Source organism: Camelina sativa, chromosome 13 (assembly GCF_000633955.1).
Source record: "Camelina sativa cultivar DH55 chromosome 13, Cs, whole genome shotgun sequence".
Lineage (NCBI taxonomy): Eukaryota > Viridiplantae > Streptophyta > Magnoliopsida > Brassicales > Brassicaceae > Camelina > Camelina sativa.
This window is the reverse complement of record NC_025697.1, coordinates 4,141,344-4,162,030: the sequence shown is the minus strand read 5'-3', so window position 1 is coordinate 4,162,030 and position 20,687 is coordinate 4,141,344. Positions and strand designations below refer to the sequence as shown.

Below are 20,687 nucleotides of genomic sequence, written 5' to 3'. Positions count from 1 at the left end.
TTTTTTTTTTTTTTTTTTTTTATTTTATTATTTTTTTTTTTTTTATTATTATTGTTTCCGATCAGTCTCCGATACCAATATTTATTATTGTTTTTATTTGTTTAAATTAAAAAGCGTTTTTTTTTTTTGACATCATTTAAAAAGCGTTTCGTCTACTCTTTCTTTTTTACTTTTTAACCTAATTCCTTTTTCTTTTTGATTTGTTTTCCATATTTTTGTATTTTACATTTTAGTCAAATTTTATCAAACATTATTTACTAATTTTTTGAGCTAATCTTCTCTTTGTTGTCAAAAAAAAAATATTTACTAATTAATTAAAAAAATATTGAAAAAGCAAAAAAAGGGGAAAAAGGTTTCTCAAAATGGTAAAAATATTATTTATAAAATTTCGTAGTAGAAAACTTGATTAAAAAGTTTTCTAATTTGTGCATAAAAAAAACATAAAAAGAGACTAATATTCGGGCCTAAAGGCCTAATCCCGAAATTTAGTTAAAGCCCTTATAATATAGGCCCATTTCAATTAAACCTATCTGTTGTTAATTGGTTCTACTATAAGTTGCCTCTTTCATCTTTCACGCCAAACCCTAGTTCAGCCGCTCCGAGAGCATTTTATATATTCAATCTTCTACTGCAGGCTGTTCTAGTGGCAGTGTCTATCGGAGACGATGAAGGTAGCTTTCTCGTCCTCTCATCTCATCTCTTAGATTCTCTTGTGGCTTATCATCACTGTGTTATTTCCTTTGCTCATTCGATTTTGTTTTGTGTCGCAGTTCAACATCGCAAATCCGACTACTGGTTGCCAGAAGAAGCTCGAGATCGATGACGACCAAAAGCTGTAAGATCTCTTTGATTTCTATAACATTTCGACTATGTTTTCTTAGGGATTCTGTAATTCGTGATTGATCTGGGATTGAGTGAACAGCGTGATATATATCTGCTTCGAAGTTCGTAATATTCATTTGGTTAAAACCTTAGAATCGTAGGATAGTTACGGTTTCACGCGGCTAGAATCTGTTTTTATCTGATGCGATACTAGTTCGTCTGTGAAATATTGGAACCTCTGATCTCTTCTCCGATGTGTTCTGAACATATTCGTTAACCGGTTCTGGATCAACGTTGCTGATTTGAGTAAAGTATTTGAGTTTCATTGTTGTTGTTTGATCCAGCCGTGCTTTTTTCGACAAGAGGCTCTCTCAGGAAGTTAGCGGAGATGCTCTTGGCGAGGTGCAATTTCTTCTTCTGCTTCAGTGTTTGATTTTTTTTCTTAATTTGTCTTCTGAGTTATCAGTTTACTTAATGGGATTGTTTTGAGCTATTTGCAGGAATTCAAGGGATACGTATTCAAGATCATGGGAGGTTGTGACAAGCAAGGTTTCCCAATGAAACAGGGAGTTCTGACACCTGGTCGTGTTCGCCTTTTGCTTCACAGAGGTACTTGACTCAACCTTAATTGATCGACTTGTACAGCTTGATTAGTTTATGGTTGTCATCAATCTGTTATATTTATGTAATCTGGTTTGTGTGGATTAGGTACCCCTTGTTTCAGAGGACACGGAAGGAGGACTGGTGAGAGGAGACGAAAGTCAGTCCGTGGTTGCATTGTGAGCCCTGACCTCTCTGTCCTTAACTTGGTCATTGTGAAGAAGGGTGAAAACGATCTTCCAGGCCTTACCGACACTGAGAAGCCAAGGATGAGAGGTCCCAAGAGGGCATCAAAGATCCGCAAGTTGTTTAACCTTGGAAAGGAGGATGATGTTAGGAAGTACGTTAACACTTACCGCCGTACCTTCACAAACAAGAAGGGTAAGGAAATAAAACAGATTCACTTTAGTGTTACTATGATTGAAAACTGGTCATATAGGATTGGAGATTTACCAAAATCTGTTTATTGCATCTGCAGGCAAGGAGGTTAGCAAGGCTCCCAAGATCCAGAGGCTTGTGACTCCATTGACTCTCCAGAGGAAGAGAGCTAGAATTGCTGACAAGAAGAAGAAAATCGCCAAGGCTAACTCTGATGCAGCTGAGTACCAGAAGCTTCTTGCCTCCAGACTTAAGGAGCAGCGTGATCGCCGTAGTGAAAGTTTGGCTAAGAAGAGGTCTAGACTCTCTTCTGCTCCTGCTAAGCCCGCTGCTGCTTAAAGCCCCCAAGATTAAGAGATTTTCGTTCTCTCTAGTTTGTTTCTTGTCGTACTTAAGTTACTCCACAGACATGAGAACGCCATTTTGAACGCTATTTTTTGTTTTTCTTTGTGTTAACAATTTAAGCCTGTTTTATTATATCAAAGTTTTGAACCTATATATTAGTACGTGTTTGTTAGTTAGTTTCGATCTAATTTATAATCCCGTTTTTTTATAAGAGAGATTCTTTAATCTTTGATAACCTGATCTCCCATGCTAACTAGCCAAAGTGTTGCGATTCTTATATCAGAGAACCAGTAAAGGCTGTAATCGATAAACTAAACGATTTGAACCAAAACCAAATTCAATCTCTATCAAACGCTTCTCTAGTTAAAACCTCAACACAAAATATGGCCCTTGATTTGGTTATAACAGGGAGAAATGTGAATACAGAATTGAACAGGGTGGTCTACGTGTTACAACACAATCTACTCTTAGTTGGAATCACCTGACCAGGACCTGGGACAATATCAATCTTCTTACCAGCAAGCGATGCAGGATCACCATTATTAGTACCTTGTCCTTCACCAAAATCAACAAGGCTTTTCTTGTTGACAAAATTGAAAATCTCAGTCAAAACAGTGGAGAAAGCACTCTCCACGTTGACTGCGTTTAGAGCCGAAGTCTCCAAGAAGAAAAGACCTTCTTTCTCAGCGAACTCTTGAGCATCTTCCGTAGAAATCGCACGTTGATCCTCAAGATCAGACTTGTTCCCGACGAGTATAATCACAATGTTCTTGTCTGCGTGATTCCGCAATTCTTCAAGCCACCTAGGGATATGATCAAACGTCTGACGTCTACTCACGTCGTAAACAAGCATCGCCCCAACCGCTCCTCTGTAATACGCACTCGTCACCGCTCTATACCTATACGACACCGTTTTGCACATCAATAGTTTGAAATTTGGAATCTGAAGTATCGGAGATTCGAATCTAGGAGAGATCTAAGCTCGATCGAGCGGCGGGTTCAGCAAAAATGGAAAGTGAAAAGCAATGATATAGGAAGTTGGGGGAGAGTACCGTTCTTGGCCAGCGGTGTCCCAGATCTGAGCTTTGACACTCTTATGGTCCATAACAAGTGTACGAGTTTGAAACTCAACGCCGATGGTAGCTTTGGAATCCAAGCTGAACTCGTTTCTCGCGTACCGAGACAGTATTTGAGATTTCCCAACTCCGGAGTCTCCGATTAGGACCAGCTTGAAGACGTAGTCAATCTTCTGCGACGGGTCTCCGTATCCACCTCCACTCGCCATCTTCGCTTGAAACCTTTTACCCTCCACTGTTGTTTTCAACAATGGTGAAGTAAAAAGACGGAAGAAGAGGAAACTTTACAAGCAGTGATCAGGTGCGGTCAAGCCTTTGTTTGCTACTTTGCTCAATTGTCAGACGCATGTTTTCCGGTGATATATAATATAATATAATGCAATAATCTAACAAATTACGAGGGCCGGAATCGAAATATTAAATGTAATGGCCCAAGCCCATTTTAAAGTGAAAAGCCCACAAAAATAAGAACACAAATATGTGTTTACAAATTTGACGGTGATTTGATAAAAATAAGAACACAAAAATGTGTTTTGAAGGAATTGTTATTAGACACATAAAAATTCTTTACCCATTACATTAATTTACATAAAAATAAATAAAATTTCTAGGTTAACAATAAAATAAATGGAAATATAATACTAAATTTTCTAAACTTATATATTGACAAATCCACAATATTCTCAAGTCTCCATATTGATCAGTGCATGATATACATGATCCCATTCAAATTTGGTTCACTTTCAGATTTAAAAAAATAATTAAAAAACTACCCCTTCATGAGGCCTTGACCAATGCTTGATATGTAACCTTTCTATTTTTTATACTAATGGACTATTCTTATTTTGAGTTAGTGTTTACGATATTGAACTTCTGATTTTGTTAATTGTTTCAGATCCTGCAAGTGGTATGGCCACAAATCAAGAAGGAAAGGAAGATGTGGATGCTCGATCTGTTTATGTTGGCAATCTAAGAATGCTTATTATTTATTGCTTCATTTTTTCATCTAAACGTTCTATTAAACGGAAAACGGCTTTAACTTAGAAACACTAACGGCAAGATAATTTAGAAACGTAGAAGAAAGAAGAGAGAAGAGAGAGGCTTAATTACGTTAATCGATTCTTTTTTTTGTTGTTGTTGTTCATCTAATTTTTTGACGCTTTATGTTTTATTTGAAGAATTCTTTTGGTGGTTTTAGTCACTTGTGAGTTTTGATAATATTAATAAATGAGACAATTTTGAGAAGGAAAAAAAATGAATTTAGAGTGTGTTTTGTTTAACCCATGAGTTTGATGTGTTTTGTTATTTATTTTCAAACAAAAAAAAATTATGATACTATCAAATTACGTATTTCAGAGCAAGCAAAAAAAATCAACAATGAGACAATTGTTCTATGCCAAAAAAAAAAAACCAACTTGTCGCAGAGGCAACCTCCAAATGAAGAGCAATTAGGAGGAGGAGTTGATGCATTACTAAGCAAGCATTTCAACTTGTTGTTAATGTTCATGAGCGCCTAATTGAAGGAATTAAAGAAAAGTCAAAAGCTTCTGACTTTGAACGTAGACGGTACGACTAAATGTTTATATTAATTTTTTAACCTATAATATATTATATGACTATTTGTTTATTATATTTAGTTTGTTTTGTTTAGTGTTTGAGATTATGTTTCGATTTTTAATTATTATAACAAAAAATAAGGGATCTAAATACATAATAAGTCATTTATATGATGTGATTAAGTCACATTTTTCCCTAATAAATTAATTATTTTACACAATCTTAGATAAAACAAATTGATTTTATATGTCAGATATTATAATATTTATATTGTTGGCAAATAATAAAATGAGGATTTAATCCGTATTAGCACATATTTAATAATATTTTATTAATTCCAACATGTACTTTTTATAATCACATTATATAGTATTTTAATTTTTTTTTAATTTTACATATTCATAATATTTTACATTTTATCAAATATATATATATATATATTAATTATAATATTTAAATAATTAGAAATCGAAGTTTTTTTTACGTTAAGAATCAAAACTCACATATTTGGAAAATAAAATGGAAAATATATCATAGTTTATGTCTTTATATAATATTGATTGCTGTTTTTTATTTTTGGTTGGGATGAAATGTAAAATATCTAGGAAACAAAATCTGAAATGATGTTATTTTTGGAAAGTTTTTAGGGATTAAATTTGTAAATAAGTTTTTAAATACATATAACAAGGATATAATACCAAATATACTTCAAAAATGTTAATATAGATTTAGGAAACAAAATCTCTACCGATACTATTTTTCGAAATTTTTAAGGGGTTAATATTATAAATAAAAATTTAAATAGGTAAAACTAAAACGGGTTAACACAACTGGTTCAGAAATGTTAATATAGATTCGGCGACCAAGAGTGGCGAAAAGAATAAATTAATGGAGGAAGAAGAGCACGAGGTTTACGGTGGAGAAATCCCTGAATTCGGCGAGGTTGATGTTCCCGATCCAGATTTCGATATCTCTGCCGCCAATGATGACGCCGTTAGGGTCTGCTTCTGCTTCGTTCGATTTTGATATTTGTATTTTCGTCGTATGTGTATATTTTTCGTTTGGTGTTTTGATTTATGTGTGTGGTATCAGGAGCTTGATGAGATGAAGAGGAGATTGAAGGAGATGGAGGACGAAGCTGCTGCGCTGCGCGAGATGCAAGCAAAAGTTGAAACAGAAATGGGAGCTGCTACTCCAGGTTCGTTTCTTTGGTCCTGTGTGATTTGATTTGCTCGAGATACTAGAAGGAATCTGTTGATTGTCTAGATTTAATTTTACGATATTGATCTTCTGATTTTGTTAATTGTTTCAGATCCTGCAAGTGGTATGGCCACAAATCAAGAAGGAAAGGAAGAGGTGGATGCTCGATCTGTTTATGTTGGTAATGTAAGAATGCTTATTATTTACTGTTTCAACGTTCTGTTTAATGCTCATGGCTTTGATCTGTTGCGAATCTTGATGTGGATTAGATTAGGATCGTTTGAGTAAAGAACTGCTTTCAAAGTGTCTTAGCTTTGTTCTTTATCCCTTATGAGTTGAGATTATTACCCTTAGAATCAGTATCAAGGTGGTTTCTCTAACTTTTAAGGTTGTTAAGTATGATTGTTATCCTTGTATGGTTAAATTTAATCCTGAATTTGGCTGTGTGTTGCTTCTCTTATATGGATGCTTTGCAACTCTAGTATCATAGTTTGACTCAATGTCCTATATAATCGCAGGTTTGTTCTCGTACCTCAAGTTCTTATATTACCTCTGGGTTGTCAGCTAGGATTTGTGGTTATCTTGATAATTTCCTTGTACACATCTTAGGGTTCTAATGTTAGACATGGAAGATTGCTTTAGGGCACTTATGTTTGTCACTAGGCTTCACTTATTTCTCTGTTATGTGTCCAGTGAGTCTTGGTTTTAGCCGCAAGATAAATGCTTGTGTGCTATACTTAAACCTCATTTTACATCCTGCAGGTCGATTATGCTTGTACACCTGAAGAAGTTCAATTGCATTTCCAGACATGCGGAACAGTCAACCGGGTAACCATTCTGATGGACAAGTTTGGACAACCAAAGGGATTTGCTTATGTGGAGTTTGTTGAAATCGAAGCCGTGGAAGAAGCTCTGCAACTGAATGAATCAGAGCTACATGGTCGTCAATTGAAGGTGCCTTCTCGTACTAAGTCCGATACTGAAGGAAATGAACAGTTCATTGATCTCAGTCTTCTCTTTTGTTTTCATTCAGGTATCGCCTAAGCGAACCAATGTTCCTGGAATGAAACAGTATCATCCTGGGCGTTTCAACCCTTCAATGGGATACCGCTTTCGCAGACCTTTTGTGCCTCCTTATTTCTATTCCCCATATGGATACGGGTAAGTTTAAATTTTACGTATTTACCACCAATTACATATCATATGGCTTTCTCTTCTTCGTCTCATACGACAATGGCTTGTGCAGGAAGGTTCCTAGGTTCAGAAGGCCAATGCGGTACATGCCTTACCAATAGAAACCGTACCGGAATAAGAACCAAAGAAGAATAGCTATGACAGAGTGCCTAGAGAATAGAGGTCGTCCCTCAATTTCGAGCTTTATTTATCAATATGACTTTGCTTTTCGTGCACCTGAACTTCTTGAATCGATCATGTAAGGATGAGACTATAAGCGTCTTTCTTTTCTTTAGATATGGGTTATGTGTATGATATTACTTTCAGTTTATATCTTTGTTATTGCTTCCTTTCATCCAAAGCTGTGTAGTGTCTAATGAAGTTAACCGAAGAATCCTCCATGACCCATGCACATATTCCACCCAAAATTTTATACTACAACTAAACTGGCTTGTATAAATCTTAATTACTGACAAGAGCCAGTAGCTTGGAACAGGTACGCGCGCCTACGTGAATTTTCTTATAAATGAACCAAATTTGAATGTAATCATGTATATCATGCAATGATTGAGACGCGGTGATTGGAACGAGGGAGCCCCAACATTATTGTGTCTCTACGTCTCTTCCCTTGATGGCCAAAAAACTTTACGACCTCTTGACCACAAAAAACCATTATAGTCTACAGTACAACAAATTTATCCAAATTTGGCAACAAAACGAAAATACCTAAAACATCCTATCCTATAGATACCTAAAACATCCTATCCATAGATACCTAAAACTTTTGGGTGTCTCTCCATACTGAAAAAAAAAAAAAAAATGGCGGCATTATCATCTCATCTCTTCTTCGCACTCCCTTCGATGCGTCTCCATACGCCTTCTCCAGCTGCACCAAACCGGAACCGAGTTCGTGTTCTTGCTAAATCATGCCCGGAGAATCAAATCTTCGATTCACATTCTTCCTCGGAGGCTACCAACAAAACGCAGGTTAATAATCTTGCTTGACCTTTCTTCGTCCAATACTAATTTGTATCAGCTGCATAAAAGTTTCCATTGATTGCTTCGACTTTGTTATTGTTTTATATTTTGCTGACTTGATTGGTCACGTTCTCTAGTTGCTATTATTGTGTTAAGAAAGAAACTTGACAAATCTGAGTATTTCCTTTTTGATCAATTGAAACTATTCCTACCTAAAGTTAAGTTTTTTTCTTGCCCTTTTCAATGAACCCTAAGATTATATCACCTCTTTCCTTTCCTAACGTGTAGATCTCAGGACCTTTCCTATCCAAGTCACTTGATGAAGCTAAACCAGTCAAAACAAGCTCAGGTTTTAGTACTTAATCCCCCTTTTTGTAGTTATTTATCTTTCGTTTTAGTTGAGATATTGATGTCCCAAACACATGTCAAATCGCTGTAATAATATGGTATTCTTAATGTGAACCTTTGGGGGTAATTCTTCAAATTTCGATGCAGCAGAGTTCCAAAAGAGTTATGTGAAGAGGAGTGTCATGGACATTGTTGATCCTTACACATCACAGAAACACCAAGATGTCGTGGCAATGGTCGGGCTAGATGCAATGAAAAGAGCAAACTCTACACTTGAGGATTTCGTAAGTTTTTTCTTCTTACACAAATGCATTGCTATTCTCTGTCTTGACTGGTTGAGTTGTGTATAAATTAGGAAGAATGAACTTGTTTCGTGAATCATGCATTCTGTCTCATGATTTCTGAATTTTGTTGTGTTAGTAACTGTCACATATCCTGTTGCAGTTCAGGTCTTATTCCTTGTTCCATCGGTTGGATATTAACGAACCACAGTCAATATTCAGATATTTACTCGTGCTTTCATTCACAGAGAGTTACATATATCAGGTAAATAATTTGTTCACTTCTGTTGTTTTCTTTGTTAAGTTAACGTGCAACTGCAACAATGACAATGTAAGCTGAATCTAAGAAATTCAGATATTTGTTTCTGCAGATTGATGTTCTTAATGAGAAGATGATAGCTTCAATTGATGGAGGGAATGTTGAATCACGAGTTTTGTTTGAAGCTGATCCACTGAAGCCTCTTGAAGATCTGCTTGAACGTGAGGGTCTTTTGACACAAAGGTATTTCCTTGCTATAATTTCTCCTTCTCTTCTTACTGTTTTATTAGGAAAGGGACAAACATAGACACTAATCGTTGTTAATTTGTTGCATGAATTAGAATACAACAAGAGTTTAAGTCAGGTGAAGAGTATTGGGCGTTAGAAAGAAAGATTTGTCATGCTCTTTCAAACAAAGACAAGGTGTCTGCTTCAGTTTATATTGTTGTCAAACAATGTGATGCATAGTTTAGCCCTCTTGCGAGAAGGCAGTGAACCAATGAAGAGACCCATCTACGTAAACAGGAGCTTGGGTGTGAAAAATCAGATGAGGGGACGAAGGGACAAGGTACCTCCACGCGTTTGTGGCGCCGAAATCAAAAACTTCACAAGTAGTAGCCTGGTCGTTAAGGCCTAACTCAGAGGAGTTATACAACCAAACATGCTTGTATGTGCCACTGAGTTTGTCTTTACCAAATCCAGGAGAAGGGTATGGGACTTCAAACCACTCGTCTCTCTCTGTTCTCGGCAGCGACTAGTTGATAGTTGCATCTGAGGATAGTTGGATGCCAGCGAGTGGTGGGATTGACGACGATACTGGGTAGTCTAAAGAAATCGTAGAGGCAGATCAGACCATCACAACTAGTACTGCAAACGTCGAATGACTTGTCCTCCCAAGGAGTAGGGATCTGAACAGAAAGTGATGAGCGCACCACCAACGTTCTCATAGCTTCAAAGCTTGGATCTGGCTGGTGAGCAGAAGGATCATATAAGGACACCAAAAGCACAAGTGGATCTCTTGGTTGGCCACGATGGTGTCTTTCTTGGAAAGAGGGGGTTGTAGATCTCCATTGCTTCGATACAGACTTGAGGGTTTTAACATCGGAGCCTCTTCATAATATGATGCTCTATCACATCGTGTGGTAGCAACAACTCTTCCATACTTCTCTGTCTCCGTCTGAAATCTTGAATGATTAATGAATTGAGGAGAGGTGTTAATCTATATATATATGATTTGCTTTATGTTACTCCCATTCCAACTAGGAACCGGGACAAAAAAAAAAAAAAAAAGATTTTTAATTTTAATTTGAAATTGAAAGTTGAATTGTTATAGACAAAACAAGGATTTGCACGAGACGAATATAAATAATTAAAGTCCGAATCGATTTTGTAAAAGTCTAATTTTTTTGATGGAAGAGCTAAGGCGACTGGAGAAGTCTCAGAGTGTTGTATCAGCCATTACTTCTCGCGGTTTGCTTTCTTCTTCTTCCGATTCAGCTTCTTCTTCTTCTCGCTTCCTCTCCAATCTCGTCCTTTTCCTGGTAAACGATATAAAAAGTCCAAGTCTTTTCGAGTTTTTACACTCTGAGATTCTCCTCCGTGAAAAGAATCTTTAATGTTTTCATTCTTCTTTCAAGGTACAACCATGCGACGAACTCGATATAGATTCGAAACTGGCTCTAGTCTCTGGATTCCTACCTAAAGTAAGTAAAGTTACAATTTTTTTTCCATGAACCCTAAGATTATCACTAAGTGTGCTGCTTTCATTACGTGTAGATCTCAGTACCTTTCTTAGAAGAGATATCCAAGTCGCTTGAGCTAGACCATGAAGCTAAACCAGTCAAAACAAGCTCAGGTTCTAGTACTTAATCCCCCTTTTCTAGTTACTATCTTTTGTTTTAGTTGAGATAATGATGTCCCAAACACATGTCAAATCGCTCCAATATGGTATTCTTAATGTGAACCTTTGGGTAATTGTTCAAATTTCGATGCAGCAGAGTTCCAAAAGAGTTATGTGAAGAGGAGTGTCATGGACAATGTTCATCCTTGCACATCACAGAAACACCAAGATGTGTGGCAATGGTTGGGCTAGATGCAATGAAACGAGCAAACTCTACACTTGAGGATTTCGTAAGTTTTTTCTTCTTACACAAGTGCATTACTTCTCTCTGTCTTGGCTGGTTGAATTAGCTAACCGTGGATAACAGGATCGGGTTGTGTAGACATACGAATTAGGAAAATCAAGGAAGAATGAACTTGTTTTGTGAATTATGCAAGTGTTGTCTCATGATTTCTGAATTTGTTGTCTTATATCCTGTTGCAGTCCAGGTCTTATTTCATGTTCCATCGGTTGGATATTAATGAACCACAGTCAATATTCAGATATTTACCCGTGCTTTCATTCACAGAGAGTTACATATATCAGGTAAATAATTTGTTCACTTTTGTTGTTTCCTTTGTTAAGTTAACGTGCAACTGCAACAATGACAATGTAATCTGAATCTAAGAAATTCAGATCTTTGTTTCTGCAGATTGATGCTCTTAATGAGAAGATAGTGAGTGAATCAGCTTCAATTGATGGATGGAATGCTGAATCACGAGTTTTGTTTGAAGCTGATCCACTGAAGCCTCTTGAAGATCTGCTTGAACGTGAGGGTCTTTTGACACAAAGGTATTTCCTTGCTCTAACTTATCCTTTTCTTCTTACTGTTTTATTAGGAAAGGGACAAACATAGACACTAATCGTTGTTAATTTGTTGCATGAATTAGAATACATCAAGAGTTTAAGTCAGGTGAAGAGTATTGGGCGTTAGAAAGAAGGCTTTGTCATGCTCTTTCAAACAAAGACAAGGTGTCTGCTTCAGTTTATATTGTTGTCAAACAATATGATGTTTGTTTTTAGCAATACATTTGCTCATGGTTTCATCTGTTTATTTATAGATTTGTCTAGAAGATGTGATGAGAGCAATTCATTTGAAGTCTTTTGATTACCGGGTGTTGAATCTTCTGCTATATAAGCTGAGAGGAGAAGAGGTAGTACATTTATGTGCCTAAGTCTCTTCTTGATGTGAAGTCATATGTAATCCACTTCCAGTATCTGATGCATATACGTAGATTGGAATTGTATATAACATATGTCTTCTCTTCTTTGTTTGGAAAAGCTGAATGAGTTGCATATGGACTTCTTGTCAATTTCAGAATTCCTGGTGGAAGTAGCAGATGATCTGTATGCTTCTTTTATAACCTCTCCATTTACCACAAACACAAAGCTTGAAATCTTTCAGAATCTGAGTGGTTTTCAACTTCACTTTTGCAGGTTCGATTACGAGGTTACGAAATCTTGTAAGAACTCCGTAACGTCATCACGATCTCTACTGATCAGACTCGATCTGGTTTTCTTGTAGGACGATGTGCTTGAGAACAATTTCAATGTATTACGTATGTTTGTGGGAATGTTCGGCTCATCGAATGCCCCCACTGAACTGGTAAAAAGAAACGTTAATTACTGCAATCAATCAAACGTTTCCGTCTGAAAACTTTATCAAAAGCTCATTGGTTTGTTCTTACAGGCGAAGCGGATATCAGAAGCTGAAGAGAAGTATGAAGAGATAATGAAATCCTTGGATCCACATTTGTCTTCAAAGTACCAAAGAAGATGTGAAGAAGCTACTAAAGAAGGTACCAAAAGTTAGTTACAATATCTTTTCAAACTCGTTGTTATGGTCTTGTTTAGACTTTGAATGAAAAAGGAGTTTTGATCAGGTGGGAAAACATCTGGTCATTCGCTGGGAACATGGAACATACCGGTGGTTATCTCCGACGAAGAAGCATACCGAGCTGCTGCTCATCGGTAAAACCCAAAAAAAGAAGAAGACAGTTGTAATAAAACCGGGATTTAAGTTAAGGTTGTACACCGGAGTAAACCGGGGAATTTTTTAATTGTATCCTTGACCGAGACAAGGAATAAGTGACGAAAACATTATTAGGCCGTAGGATCTTTCTGACTACATCTGAACCGTCTAAAGTACAAATAGGGTAGACGAGTTGTGACCGAAAGTATCAAAAGGAGACAAAACNAAAAAATTTTTTTTTTTTTTTTTTTGGCAACCGGAGACAAAAGCCCTTGACTCTTTTATTATAGGATCATGTCATAAAAACATTTTCAGTTTTTTTGTTTTTTTTTTTGTATTTCTACGGCGGTCTCGTTGTCTTACTGTGAAAGTCTTCTCTTTCTGAGGATTTTTTTTTTTTTTTTAACTTCATTTTATTTTCTGGAATAATAATGTTATAAGAAAAATAAATGAAATGCGACAAATCAGGTAACGTGGAAAAGGATAGTAACTGATCGAATCACGCGGTTCCACGGAACGTTAGTTTCACAGCCTTCCTTTCGTGTATTGTTTATTTTCCAGTCTCTTGTTTCAACTTTATATATATTGATTTGACTGATATTTTAATTCTTCTTACAAAAAAAAAAGGATATGTCCAAATTTCACGGGTTTAAAAATATTCTCTGTTTTTCTCTGATAAAATAAGCTTTTTGTGGTTTCTTTTTAATTTTTTTTTCACTTGTTTAAATTTACTCGTTTATTACACTTCCATATTTTCAAGAGGTAATACCAAAAAGTCGATGATGGAAATTTTCCAGTGTTTAATGATTCATCTAATGGTCCATGGACCATTCCAAAATTGTACTACTCCTTTCAATTATCGTGTCTATTCAAAACACTCAGCTAATTTGTAAAAAAAAAAAGTAATCATTCTAGTGGTTACTTGTACTGTACTTTTTTATTCAAACCAAAAAAATAAGTATAAAAGAATCATTACTTTCAGAAGAACTAATATTTTCTAAAAATGATAAAAATGTCACATAAAGTACTAGATATACGAAAAGTAAAATGTATTAAAAGAAGGAGAAAACGATACTGCGAAAAAAAATTGTTGGAAAACAGCAGGAGAAAGAGACATGGATTATATAATACTCCAAGAAAGGGCACAGATGCTCTCTCACATTTAATTACATAGTAAGATTTGTTCAACTTATTTAATTGAATGCAGTCAAAATGTGGCATCCTTCTACTTCTTCTTCTTCATTTATTGCTCTTGGTAAAATCTTTACCTCTTTTTTTCATTTTGTTCAATAATCAAACTTCAGTCAAACTTGTAATGTTTGCTACTATTACTACTCAGTAATTTCCCTATTCGTTTTACTATTTTCTGATGATAAAAGGAAACCCATTTTCCCTATTCGTTTACTATTTTCTCATGTTTAAAAGGAAACCCCAATTTGATGTGTCAGTAAACTAGATACTTACCTGTCAATAAATATGTCATTCAACTCTCTTTTTTTATAACCATTGAACATTCCACTAAAACGTTTGTGGTAACGGTATATTCAACTTGACATTTTAAGTGATTTATATAAAAGTTACAAATCCTATGTTATTCAATCATGAATTTTAAAAAGTTTCATGAAATCTAATGTTATTCAACTGATGATTTAAAAATCTACTTTGAAATCCACTGTTATTCAAAACAGTTTGTGGATTTGGATTTTAATAAGTTTTAGAGATTCTGGAAGATTTTGGAGGATTTGTTTAGTTAAAAATACAGAAATACAAATCTCATGGTTTTAGGTGGGATTTGAAAATTTTTTACCATAAATTTTATCAACTCCCCTAAAATCTATCAAAATTTCAAATTTTTTAAATTCCATCAAATATTCCAAAATCATTGTTTCAATATACCCTTGGATTATTGGGAAAGCTAGCTTTAGTAACTGAGGTTTGGAATCTCGAAGCATTTAAGTGTATACCAAAAAAGAAGCATATAAGTCCAAACATCTTTGGTATTATCAAGCATGTTGGCATGTTGCAAGGCGATAATGTTTCTTAGTTCTTATATAACCAACATTAACAAAATCCAACATACAAAATAGTGCATGTTTTTTTTTTTGTATCGATACAAAGATCTAAAAAAGAACTGGTCAGAAAACTATAATGAACAATGCAAAGAGGTATCCAAAAACAAAAATAAATGAGAAAAAAAAAAGAATAAATGAAAAGAAAAGAGAGAAATGAGAAGAAAGATTTGAAGTGACACATAGAAAGAAGGCTACTCTTTCTGAGTCCTCTCCTCTCTGATATGTATCCTCCTATTCTGTCTCTCCCACTCTGTCTTGTTCCTTTCACTCTCCTTTTCCTATTACTATTCTACCCTCCTCCTTCTCTCCCCTTATCTCTCTCTCTCTCTCTCTCTCTCTCCCCTTAACTCACTCATTTCACTTCTGATCCCAAACTCTTCCCTTCTACTTCATCTCTCTCTACCTTCTCTCTCTGCTTTTGCTTTAAAAACAAAAACAAAGTCTTGAAATTTCAATAGACCCACATGAAGTTTCCTCCTGTATGGTAATTCTTGAATTCAAATAAAAAAAATGTTTGCTATTTTCAAAACTTCCTCTCTTCTTATTCTCCTTCTCTTTGTTCTTCTCATCACTCTACAAGTCTCATCCTTTCTTCAACCTGTCCAACCGCCGGATTCTCCTCAAGTAATCAAACTCATCTTTCTCTCATCTCAATTCCCCAAATCAAACAATCTTTCTCATTTGATTTGATCTAAAAGCGTTTTTTTTTTTGCTTTTTTGATATATTTTCAGGTAGCTTTGATTGAAGATAAAGCAAGATTAGGATCTACACCACCAAGCTGCCACAACAGATGCAACAACTGCCATCCTTGCATGGCTGTTCAAGTTCCCACTCTCCCTACTCGATCCCGGTTCACTCGAGTTAACCCGTTTTCCGGTGGATTCGTACGACCTCCTCCTTCGTCTCTAACCACCGTTCTTGATCAGTACTCTAATTACAAACCAATGGGATGGAAATGTCATTGCAATGGCCACTTTTATAATCCTTAAAAATTCATCTATCTGGTTTGTGATCTCCCCCACCCCTACTCTGTTCACTTTCTCTTTTTGTTCTTTCTAAAAAAGAAGTTTCTATAATTGATTTTGGATTTTTGGGAGCAGAGGTGTGTGTGTTCTTTGGATTCTTTGTAAATGTACGGCTCAATTTGTAAATAATCAGAAGTTCCATGATTATTTTGAATTTTTTTGGAGAGACAAATATTACTACTAGCCTGTGTAAACTACTTACCTTGCGTCATTCATTTCTTTCAACATTGATTTAATCTTTCTTTTGATTCCTTAACGTTTGCATGTTCACAATTGATTTCATCAGCTTTTTTACAGCTTTTTAAAACTATTATTACTGACAGAACAGAACCATTTAGGCTTGTAATTATTTATTACTAAATTACTTCACAATTTCATTTAAATTAATTTTGGAAAGTACTGAATTTAGATTTGATTTGAATGGAACAATACACTGTCAAAATTGATTAATCAATTTTGTCTCACCTGCTTCACTGCCCTACACGTCACTGTTTGAGGCTCCTTCTCGTGAATCCTCTCTAGACCCTTTATCTGAGTAAAGCTTAACTTCGTACAATTATTTACATTACTTCTTTTTTTTTAAGTTTGCTTCTTTGTACTTATGTGTATCAAAAATAATTATGTACTTATCAATTAACAAAACAACTATGTGTATCAAAAACATTGTGACCAAGATTGTGTAAACTAAGTATTGGTATATGAAGAGTTGATGTTGAGCCAAAAAAAAAAAAAAAACAACTATGTGTATCTGTTAATAATGAAACAAAAATACCAATTTTAATCTTCGTAGTAATTTTAAACTTGAAGTGGTTTGTTTTATTTAATTTTTTTTTTTTATTAATGTAACCAACAGTGAGTTTTTTAATCGGACTTTTTAGTTTATAGTATTATTACATTTAATCGGCGGCAATAGCAGCAGAGAGAGTGTTTAAGAGTTGTTGAGGTTTGGAGAGCATCAGCATGTGATCTCCTCCGTCGATCTCGTAGACTTTGGAGACGTTGAAATTATCAAACATCCAACGAATGAAATCGCAAGGAATGGCTTTGTCTTCACTACTCATTACGTAAACTCGTTGTACCGAACCGTAACCTTCCACGCTAAACTTTTCTTGCTTTGATAGATCCTCTTGGAAAAATAATCCTTGTCTATGCAACATTTTTGCCAGTTCGTAATCCTTTACATTAACCATTAATTAAATAAATCATCTCACTAGAATAACTTATATTTTCAACTCTTAGCACATAGTATCTCTAGCTAGATCTGGGACCAAATTTGAGTTTGAATATAGATTTTGTTGTTTTGGCGTAAAAGTTTTGAAATTAGTCGGAATCGTACCTCAATAGGACAGTTTTGGTAAAGACGAGTCTTCATGAATTTTGGTCCCATCTTCATTAAACCCATTGTCCCATTCCTTGTTTGATGAGAAGAAAACTCACAATCTTCCAAACCTCCAGGCAGCTCCATATACTTTGTTATAATCAATTAAATGGAAAAATAATTTGCATGGTATTGAATTAGTAGCTAGGTAGAATTATAAAAAGTACTAGTATCACAAAATATATTATTTGTTATTTTATTGTAAACCTTATCAAGAACGTGAGAGGGCAAGTGGGTTGTGTCGGGCAAGAAGGCGTTGAGGAACACTAGAACCTTAATTTTCGCAGGAAATATGTCGGCGGCTAGAGCAATGCTGATGCCTCCGAAGCTGGATCCAACCAGAATCACCCCTTCGTTCTCTGGAAGAGATTTGAGGGTTTCGATCAACGGTTTGGAGTATTCGTCGAAGTTGTCAACAGCCTGGATTGGTCGTGGGTCGATCCCGGAGGCGGAGAGTTCGACAGCAGTGACACGGTGGCCGGCGGACTCAAGGAGAGGCTTGACCTTGTACCAGATCCATGCTCCGTGAAAAGCGTTGTGAACTAACACGAAGTGATGCTTTCTCTCCATAAGTCTCGATCGACGGTTTTTTTGGTGTGTTGTGGTTTTGGGTTCTTGCTTGATTTATTTGAGAATTATTTATATGACGTTATTATATATTGGTGGATAAAGTTCATATGCGTTACGTATGTTATGACAATGATATATGTCGAGTCCTTTTATCAAGTTACGTATTATGTACATTGTGACAAAGACACATGTCGAGCTCGATCATTGAAATAGAAAGAGGTCGTATTTGTTCATACTTCGAGTTTCACTCGGTTCGACTATATATATCGTCAGTTGTACGTGTTTAATAGATTTGATCACAACCTACGGACTTTTAAATAAGGTAATTTTATACAACTAAAATACATAATGTTTTAGAACATTCTAAATATATTGCATATGAATAAAATACTGCTCCATTCTAACAATGGACTAACACATGTAAAATTTGGCTGTCGTCGCCTGTCGGTATCGGTGATTATGTTGTTGTGGTCAGAGATAAATCATCGTTGAATGCTTATTCTGGCGTGCTACATAAACTAGTCTCTTAAAACCACCGCGGCTGCGTTTTGCGTCATGGTTCCACCTTTGAGCCTAACCAAGACTGTAACCAGCCCATGGACCGTCTAACAAAGTGACTAGTGAGTCTTTTAATTTTGTTTCCTCATTGTAGTGCTTTATTAATTCAATGAGCTTTCCCTTATTTTTCTTTTAATGATTCGATGACCTTTTTTCGTTAGTCCACGAAGATACAATCATCTACACTAATAAAAATTAGGAGCTATAAGCTTTTTAAGGCGTCCACCTAAGCTTTAAAACTACCAATAAAGATTATTCTTTAGACACTTCACTAATTAACATTTTTAAAAATTTATTGAATTTTATATATTGAGAATTATTTTAAACAACCTATCAGGATTTGACATGTCATTCATTAACATTTTTTAAATTTCCAGAATTTTTAGAAAAAGGAAAAATTTAAAATTTATGGAAATAAAAGAACTATGTACAATATCCCACATCGACTAGAAAATTTTTAGACAATGGTTCAGAACCAGTATAAATAAGATTAATATGCTTCCAACAACGAATGAGCAGGAAAGCTTGATTTATCAAGCGTCCAAGTTTAAAAGTTTTATTCGGTTTGATCCGATCAAATTAAAACTTTAAAAAGTTTCAAAAAAATATATTATAATATTTTCTTAGCTTTTTAAAAGTTTTTAAATATTATATTTTTTAAATTTTAAAAGTTTAAAATATTATAAATATTGAAACTTTTTAAAAGGTTCAAATTTTATATTTCGAAACCTTTTAAAAGTTTAAAATATTATAAATATTCATGTAATACATAAAATTATCTTATTTATCTACGTTTGTGTTTTTATTTATTATGAGCTGTAAAATATATTTTTATGTATGATTTTATAGATGAGTTGATATTCTTTCATTAATTTTTTTATCTTATTTTTTATTCTTATGAGAAAAGAAATGATTTTGTTATTGGAGTTTGATGAGTTAACAAGTTGTGTGGTAGTCTAAAAAAAATATTTTTCATTGGAAGAATGTGAAGAAGTTGACGAGGAAAAAGAAGAAAAAGAGTATAATGAAGAACCAGACGGTAAAAGTAACGATGACAATTACTACAAAATTTGACAATGAAAATGAAAAGAAAGAATATGAAGAATAAAAAAAAATTTAATAAAAAAACACAGTGATGAGGATTCGGAACATCACTATCACACATTGATCAAAAATATAGGTGGTAGCGATCAATTAAATATGAAAACGAGTTAAATTCATGATGATAATTTTTTTTCGTTTTTTTGGTGGTCAAAGAAATGGTTTAGAATATGTAAGATCATCAGTTTGATTCGCTTCGCCTCAACATCGAGTTAAATTCATGATTTTTTTTATCAGATTTGATTTTATAACACAACTGATTTTTATATTTTAAAAAAATTATGTATCTGAAATTTAATTTTTTTCCTTAATACTATTTTTTTTATAAGATAATATTTTATTACTGTCATCAATTATATATAATTTTCATCAAAATATATCTAATAAACCAGCATCCATTATGAAAAGACCATTCCCTTACTATATCTCTCGCAAACACAACACAATTAAGACAAAAATATTAAAAGAGAAGACTTGACGTTGGTCGTTGCCTCTTATTATTAGGCTTGGTGTTGGTGAGTGGTGTTTATTCACATTAGCTAAATAATTCTGCGTAACAAAAAATGTCGTAATTAATTAGCAAATAGTTTTAAATAATGACACTCGAAACATCATTATCAAAGTCAATTAAACTAATTTATAATTACAAGTTGCACGCAGAAAAAAGCAGTTCCGTGGACCAAACATGGGATTTTTTTCTTTCCACACAACAAAGGCCATTAGCGAGAGTGATAATTCATAATTGCGATTTGCCAAACGCAAACAAAAGTCTACAGAAGAATAAAATCGAAGAGACAAGCTTTTCACTTTCTCTTCTTCTTTTTCTTTTCTCTGTTTTGTTCTCTCTTTGGTGTTTCTATTCCCGCGGACTGAATCTTTCCAGCAGCCAGAATTGTTTCCTTTTTTTTTTTTGGGATTTACTTCTTTGGGTACGAGGTTCTCTTCACTAGATTGGTCACTGATCATGTTCTGGGGGAATTGAGAGCATGTTCGTGTTTGTAAGCAAGAATCCGTTTGACTCTTTTTTTCTATGTAAAGTCTCAACCTTTTCAAAATAGTGGACTTTTATCCTTATACCTAATTTGATTACCGGAAACACTTTTTTTTTTTTTTT

General features: G+C 34.7%; 7 protein-coding genes and 2 pseudogenes across 9 annotated transcripts in view; 6 read left to right on the top strand and 3 right to left on the bottom strand.

Moving 5' to 3' along the window:
* On the top strand, nucleotides 561-2,298 carry LOC104735050 (40S ribosomal protein S6-2-like). Its single transcript, XM_010454761.2, has 6 exons — nucleotides 561-671; nucleotides 771-835; nucleotides 1,167-1,224; nucleotides 1,323-1,431; nucleotides 1,531-1,803; nucleotides 1,901-2,298. Exons 1-6 carry the CDS (start codon nucleotides 666-668, stop codon nucleotides 2,137-2,139), a joined length of 750 nt encoding a protein of 249 aa, XP_010453063.1. The 5' UTR covers nucleotides 561-665; the 3' UTR covers nucleotides 2,140-2,298.
* On the bottom strand, nucleotides 2,482-3,565 carry LOC104735048 (ras-related protein RABA4a-like). Its single transcript, XM_010454760.1, has 2 exons — nucleotides 3,198-3,565; nucleotides 2,482-3,044 (listed from the first exon to the last, which is right to left on the bottom strand). Exons 1-2 carry the CDS (start codon nucleotides 3,428-3,430, stop codon nucleotides 2,588-2,590), a joined length of 690 nt encoding a protein of 229 aa, XP_010453062.1. The 5' UTR covers nucleotides 3,431-3,565; the 3' UTR covers nucleotides 2,482-2,587.
* LOC104735047 (polyadenylate-binding protein 3) lies at nucleotides 5,596-7,506 on the top strand. The gene is made up of 6 exons (XM_010454759.1): nucleotides 5,596-5,777; nucleotides 5,871-5,976; nucleotides 6,091-6,164; nucleotides 6,741-6,932; nucleotides 7,012-7,139; nucleotides 7,225-7,506. Exons 1-6 carry the CDS (start codon nucleotides 5,667-5,669, stop codon nucleotides 7,271-7,273), a joined length of 660 nt encoding a protein of 219 aa, XP_010453061.1. The 5' UTR covers nucleotides 5,596-5,666; the 3' UTR covers nucleotides 7,274-7,506.
* LOC104735045 lies at nucleotides 7,841-10,264 on the top strand. Its single transcript, XM_019234383.1, has 6 exons — nucleotides 7,841-8,138; nucleotides 8,418-8,478; nucleotides 8,625-8,761; nucleotides 8,922-9,023; nucleotides 9,130-9,260; nucleotides 9,359-10,264. Exons 1-6 carry the CDS (start codon nucleotides 7,971-7,973, stop codon nucleotides 9,483-9,485), a joined length of 726 nt encoding a protein of 241 aa, XP_019089928.1. The 5' UTR covers nucleotides 7,841-7,970; the 3' UTR covers nucleotides 9,486-10,264.
* On the bottom strand, nucleotides 9,487-10,178 carry LOC109128296 (annotated as a pseudogene).
* On the top strand, nucleotides 10,333-13,024 carry LOC104735046 (annotated as a pseudogene).
* On the top strand, nucleotides 15,145-16,163 carry LOC104735044 (EPIDERMAL PATTERNING FACTOR-like protein 1). Its single transcript, XM_010454757.2, has 2 exons — nucleotides 15,145-15,564; nucleotides 15,673-16,163. Exons 1-2 carry the CDS (start codon nucleotides 15,451-15,453, stop codon nucleotides 15,928-15,930), a joined length of 372 nt encoding a protein of 123 aa, XP_010453059.1. The 5' UTR covers nucleotides 15,145-15,450; the 3' UTR covers nucleotides 15,931-16,163.
* On the bottom strand, nucleotides 16,782-18,066 carry LOC104735043 (alpha-hydroxynitrile lyase-like). The gene is made up of 3 exons (XM_010454756.2): nucleotides 17,552-18,066; nucleotides 17,303-17,434; nucleotides 16,782-17,141 (listed from the first exon to the last, which is right to left on the bottom strand). Exons 1-3 carry the CDS (start codon nucleotides 17,912-17,914, stop codon nucleotides 16,863-16,865), a joined length of 774 nt encoding a protein of 257 aa, XP_010453058.1. The 5' UTR covers nucleotides 17,915-18,066; the 3' UTR covers nucleotides 16,782-16,862.
* Nucleotides 20,259-20,687, top strand: part of LOC104735041 (probable LRR receptor-like serine/threonine-protein kinase At5g10290) — a 7,747-nt gene continuing 7,318 nt past the window's right edge. Inside the window, exon 1 of one of the 3 annotated variants that reach the window (XM_010454754.1) lies at nucleotides 20,259-20,561. The gene's annotated coding sequence lies outside the window, so the exon portion shown is untranslated. Of the gene's footprint in view, nucleotides 20,606-20,687 lie in introns of all 3 variants that reach the window. The other 2 variants (XM_010454753.1, XM_010454752.1) reach the window with 2 other exon arrangements.

What these genes read in the sequence shown, in the direction of transcription:
- LOC104735050 (XM_010454761.2), top strand. An exon ending in ATCGATGACGACCAAAAGCT is followed by an intron (nt 836 to 1,166) that starts GTAAGATCTCTT and finishes TGTTTGATCCAG; the next exon opens with CCGTGCTTTTTTCGACAAGA. An exon ending in TACCTTCACAAACAAGAAGG is followed by an intron (nt 1,804 to 1,900) that starts GTAAGGAAATAA and finishes TTGCATCTGCAG; the next exon opens with GCAAGGAGGTTAGCAAGGCT.
- LOC104735048 (XM_010454760.1), bottom strand. Translation starts at nt 3,430, where the DNA reads ATGGCGAGTGGAGGTGGATACGGAGACCCGTCGCAGAAGATTGACTAC. An exon ending in GACACCGCTGGCCAAGAACG is followed by an intron (nt 3,045 to 3,197) that starts GTACTCTCCCCC and finishes GGTGTCGTATAG; the next exon opens with GTATAGAGCGGTGACGAGTG.
- LOC104735047 (XM_010454759.1), top strand. Translation starts at nt 5,667, where the DNA reads ATGGAGGAAGAAGAGCACGAGGTTTACGGTGGAGAAATCCCTGAATTC. An exon ending in AATGGGAGCTGCTACTCCAG is followed by an intron (nt 5,977 to 6,090) that starts GTTCGTTTCTTT and finishes TAATTGTTTCAG; the next exon opens with ATCCTGCAAGTGGTATGGCC. An exon ending in TACATGGTCGTCAATTGAAG is followed by an intron (nt 6,933 to 7,011) that starts GTGCCTTCTCGT and finishes GTTTTCATTCAG; the next exon opens with GTATCGCCTAAGCGAACCAA.
- LOC104735045 (XM_019234383.1), top strand. Translation starts at nt 7,971, where the DNA reads ATGGCGGCATTATCATCTCATCTCTTCTTCGCACTCCCTTCGATGCGT. An exon ending in ACCAGTCAAAACAAGCTCAG is followed by an intron (nt 8,479 to 8,624) that starts GTTTTAGTACTT and finishes ATTTCGATGCAG; the next exon opens with CAGAGTTCCAAAAGAGTTAT. An exon ending in ACTCTACACTTGAGGATTTC is followed by an intron (nt 8,762 to 8,921) that starts GTAAGTTTTTTC and finishes ATCCTGTTGCAG; the next exon opens with TTCAGGTCTTATTCCTTGTT.
- LOC104735044 (XM_010454757.2), top strand. Translation starts at nt 15,451, where the DNA reads ATGTTTGCTATTTTCAAAACTTCCTCTCTTCTTATTCTCCTTCTCTTT. An exon ending in AACCGCCGGATTCTCCTCAA is followed by an intron (nt 15,565 to 15,672) that starts GTAATCAAACTC and finishes ATATATTTTCAG; the next exon opens with GTAGCTTTGATTGAAGATAA.
- LOC104735043 (XM_010454756.2), bottom strand. Translation starts at nt 17,914, where the DNA reads ATGGAGAGAAAGCATCACTTCGTGTTAGTTCACAACGCTTTTCACGGA. An exon ending in CCTCTCACGTTCTTGATAAG is followed by an intron (nt 17,435 to 17,551) that starts GTTTACAATAAA and finishes ATTATAACAAAG; the next exon opens with TATATGGAGCTGCCTGGAGG. An exon ending in ACCAAAACTGTCCTATTGAG is followed by an intron (nt 17,142 to 17,302) that starts GTACGATTCCGA and finishes GTTAATGTAAAG; the next exon opens with GATTACGAACTGGCAAAAAT.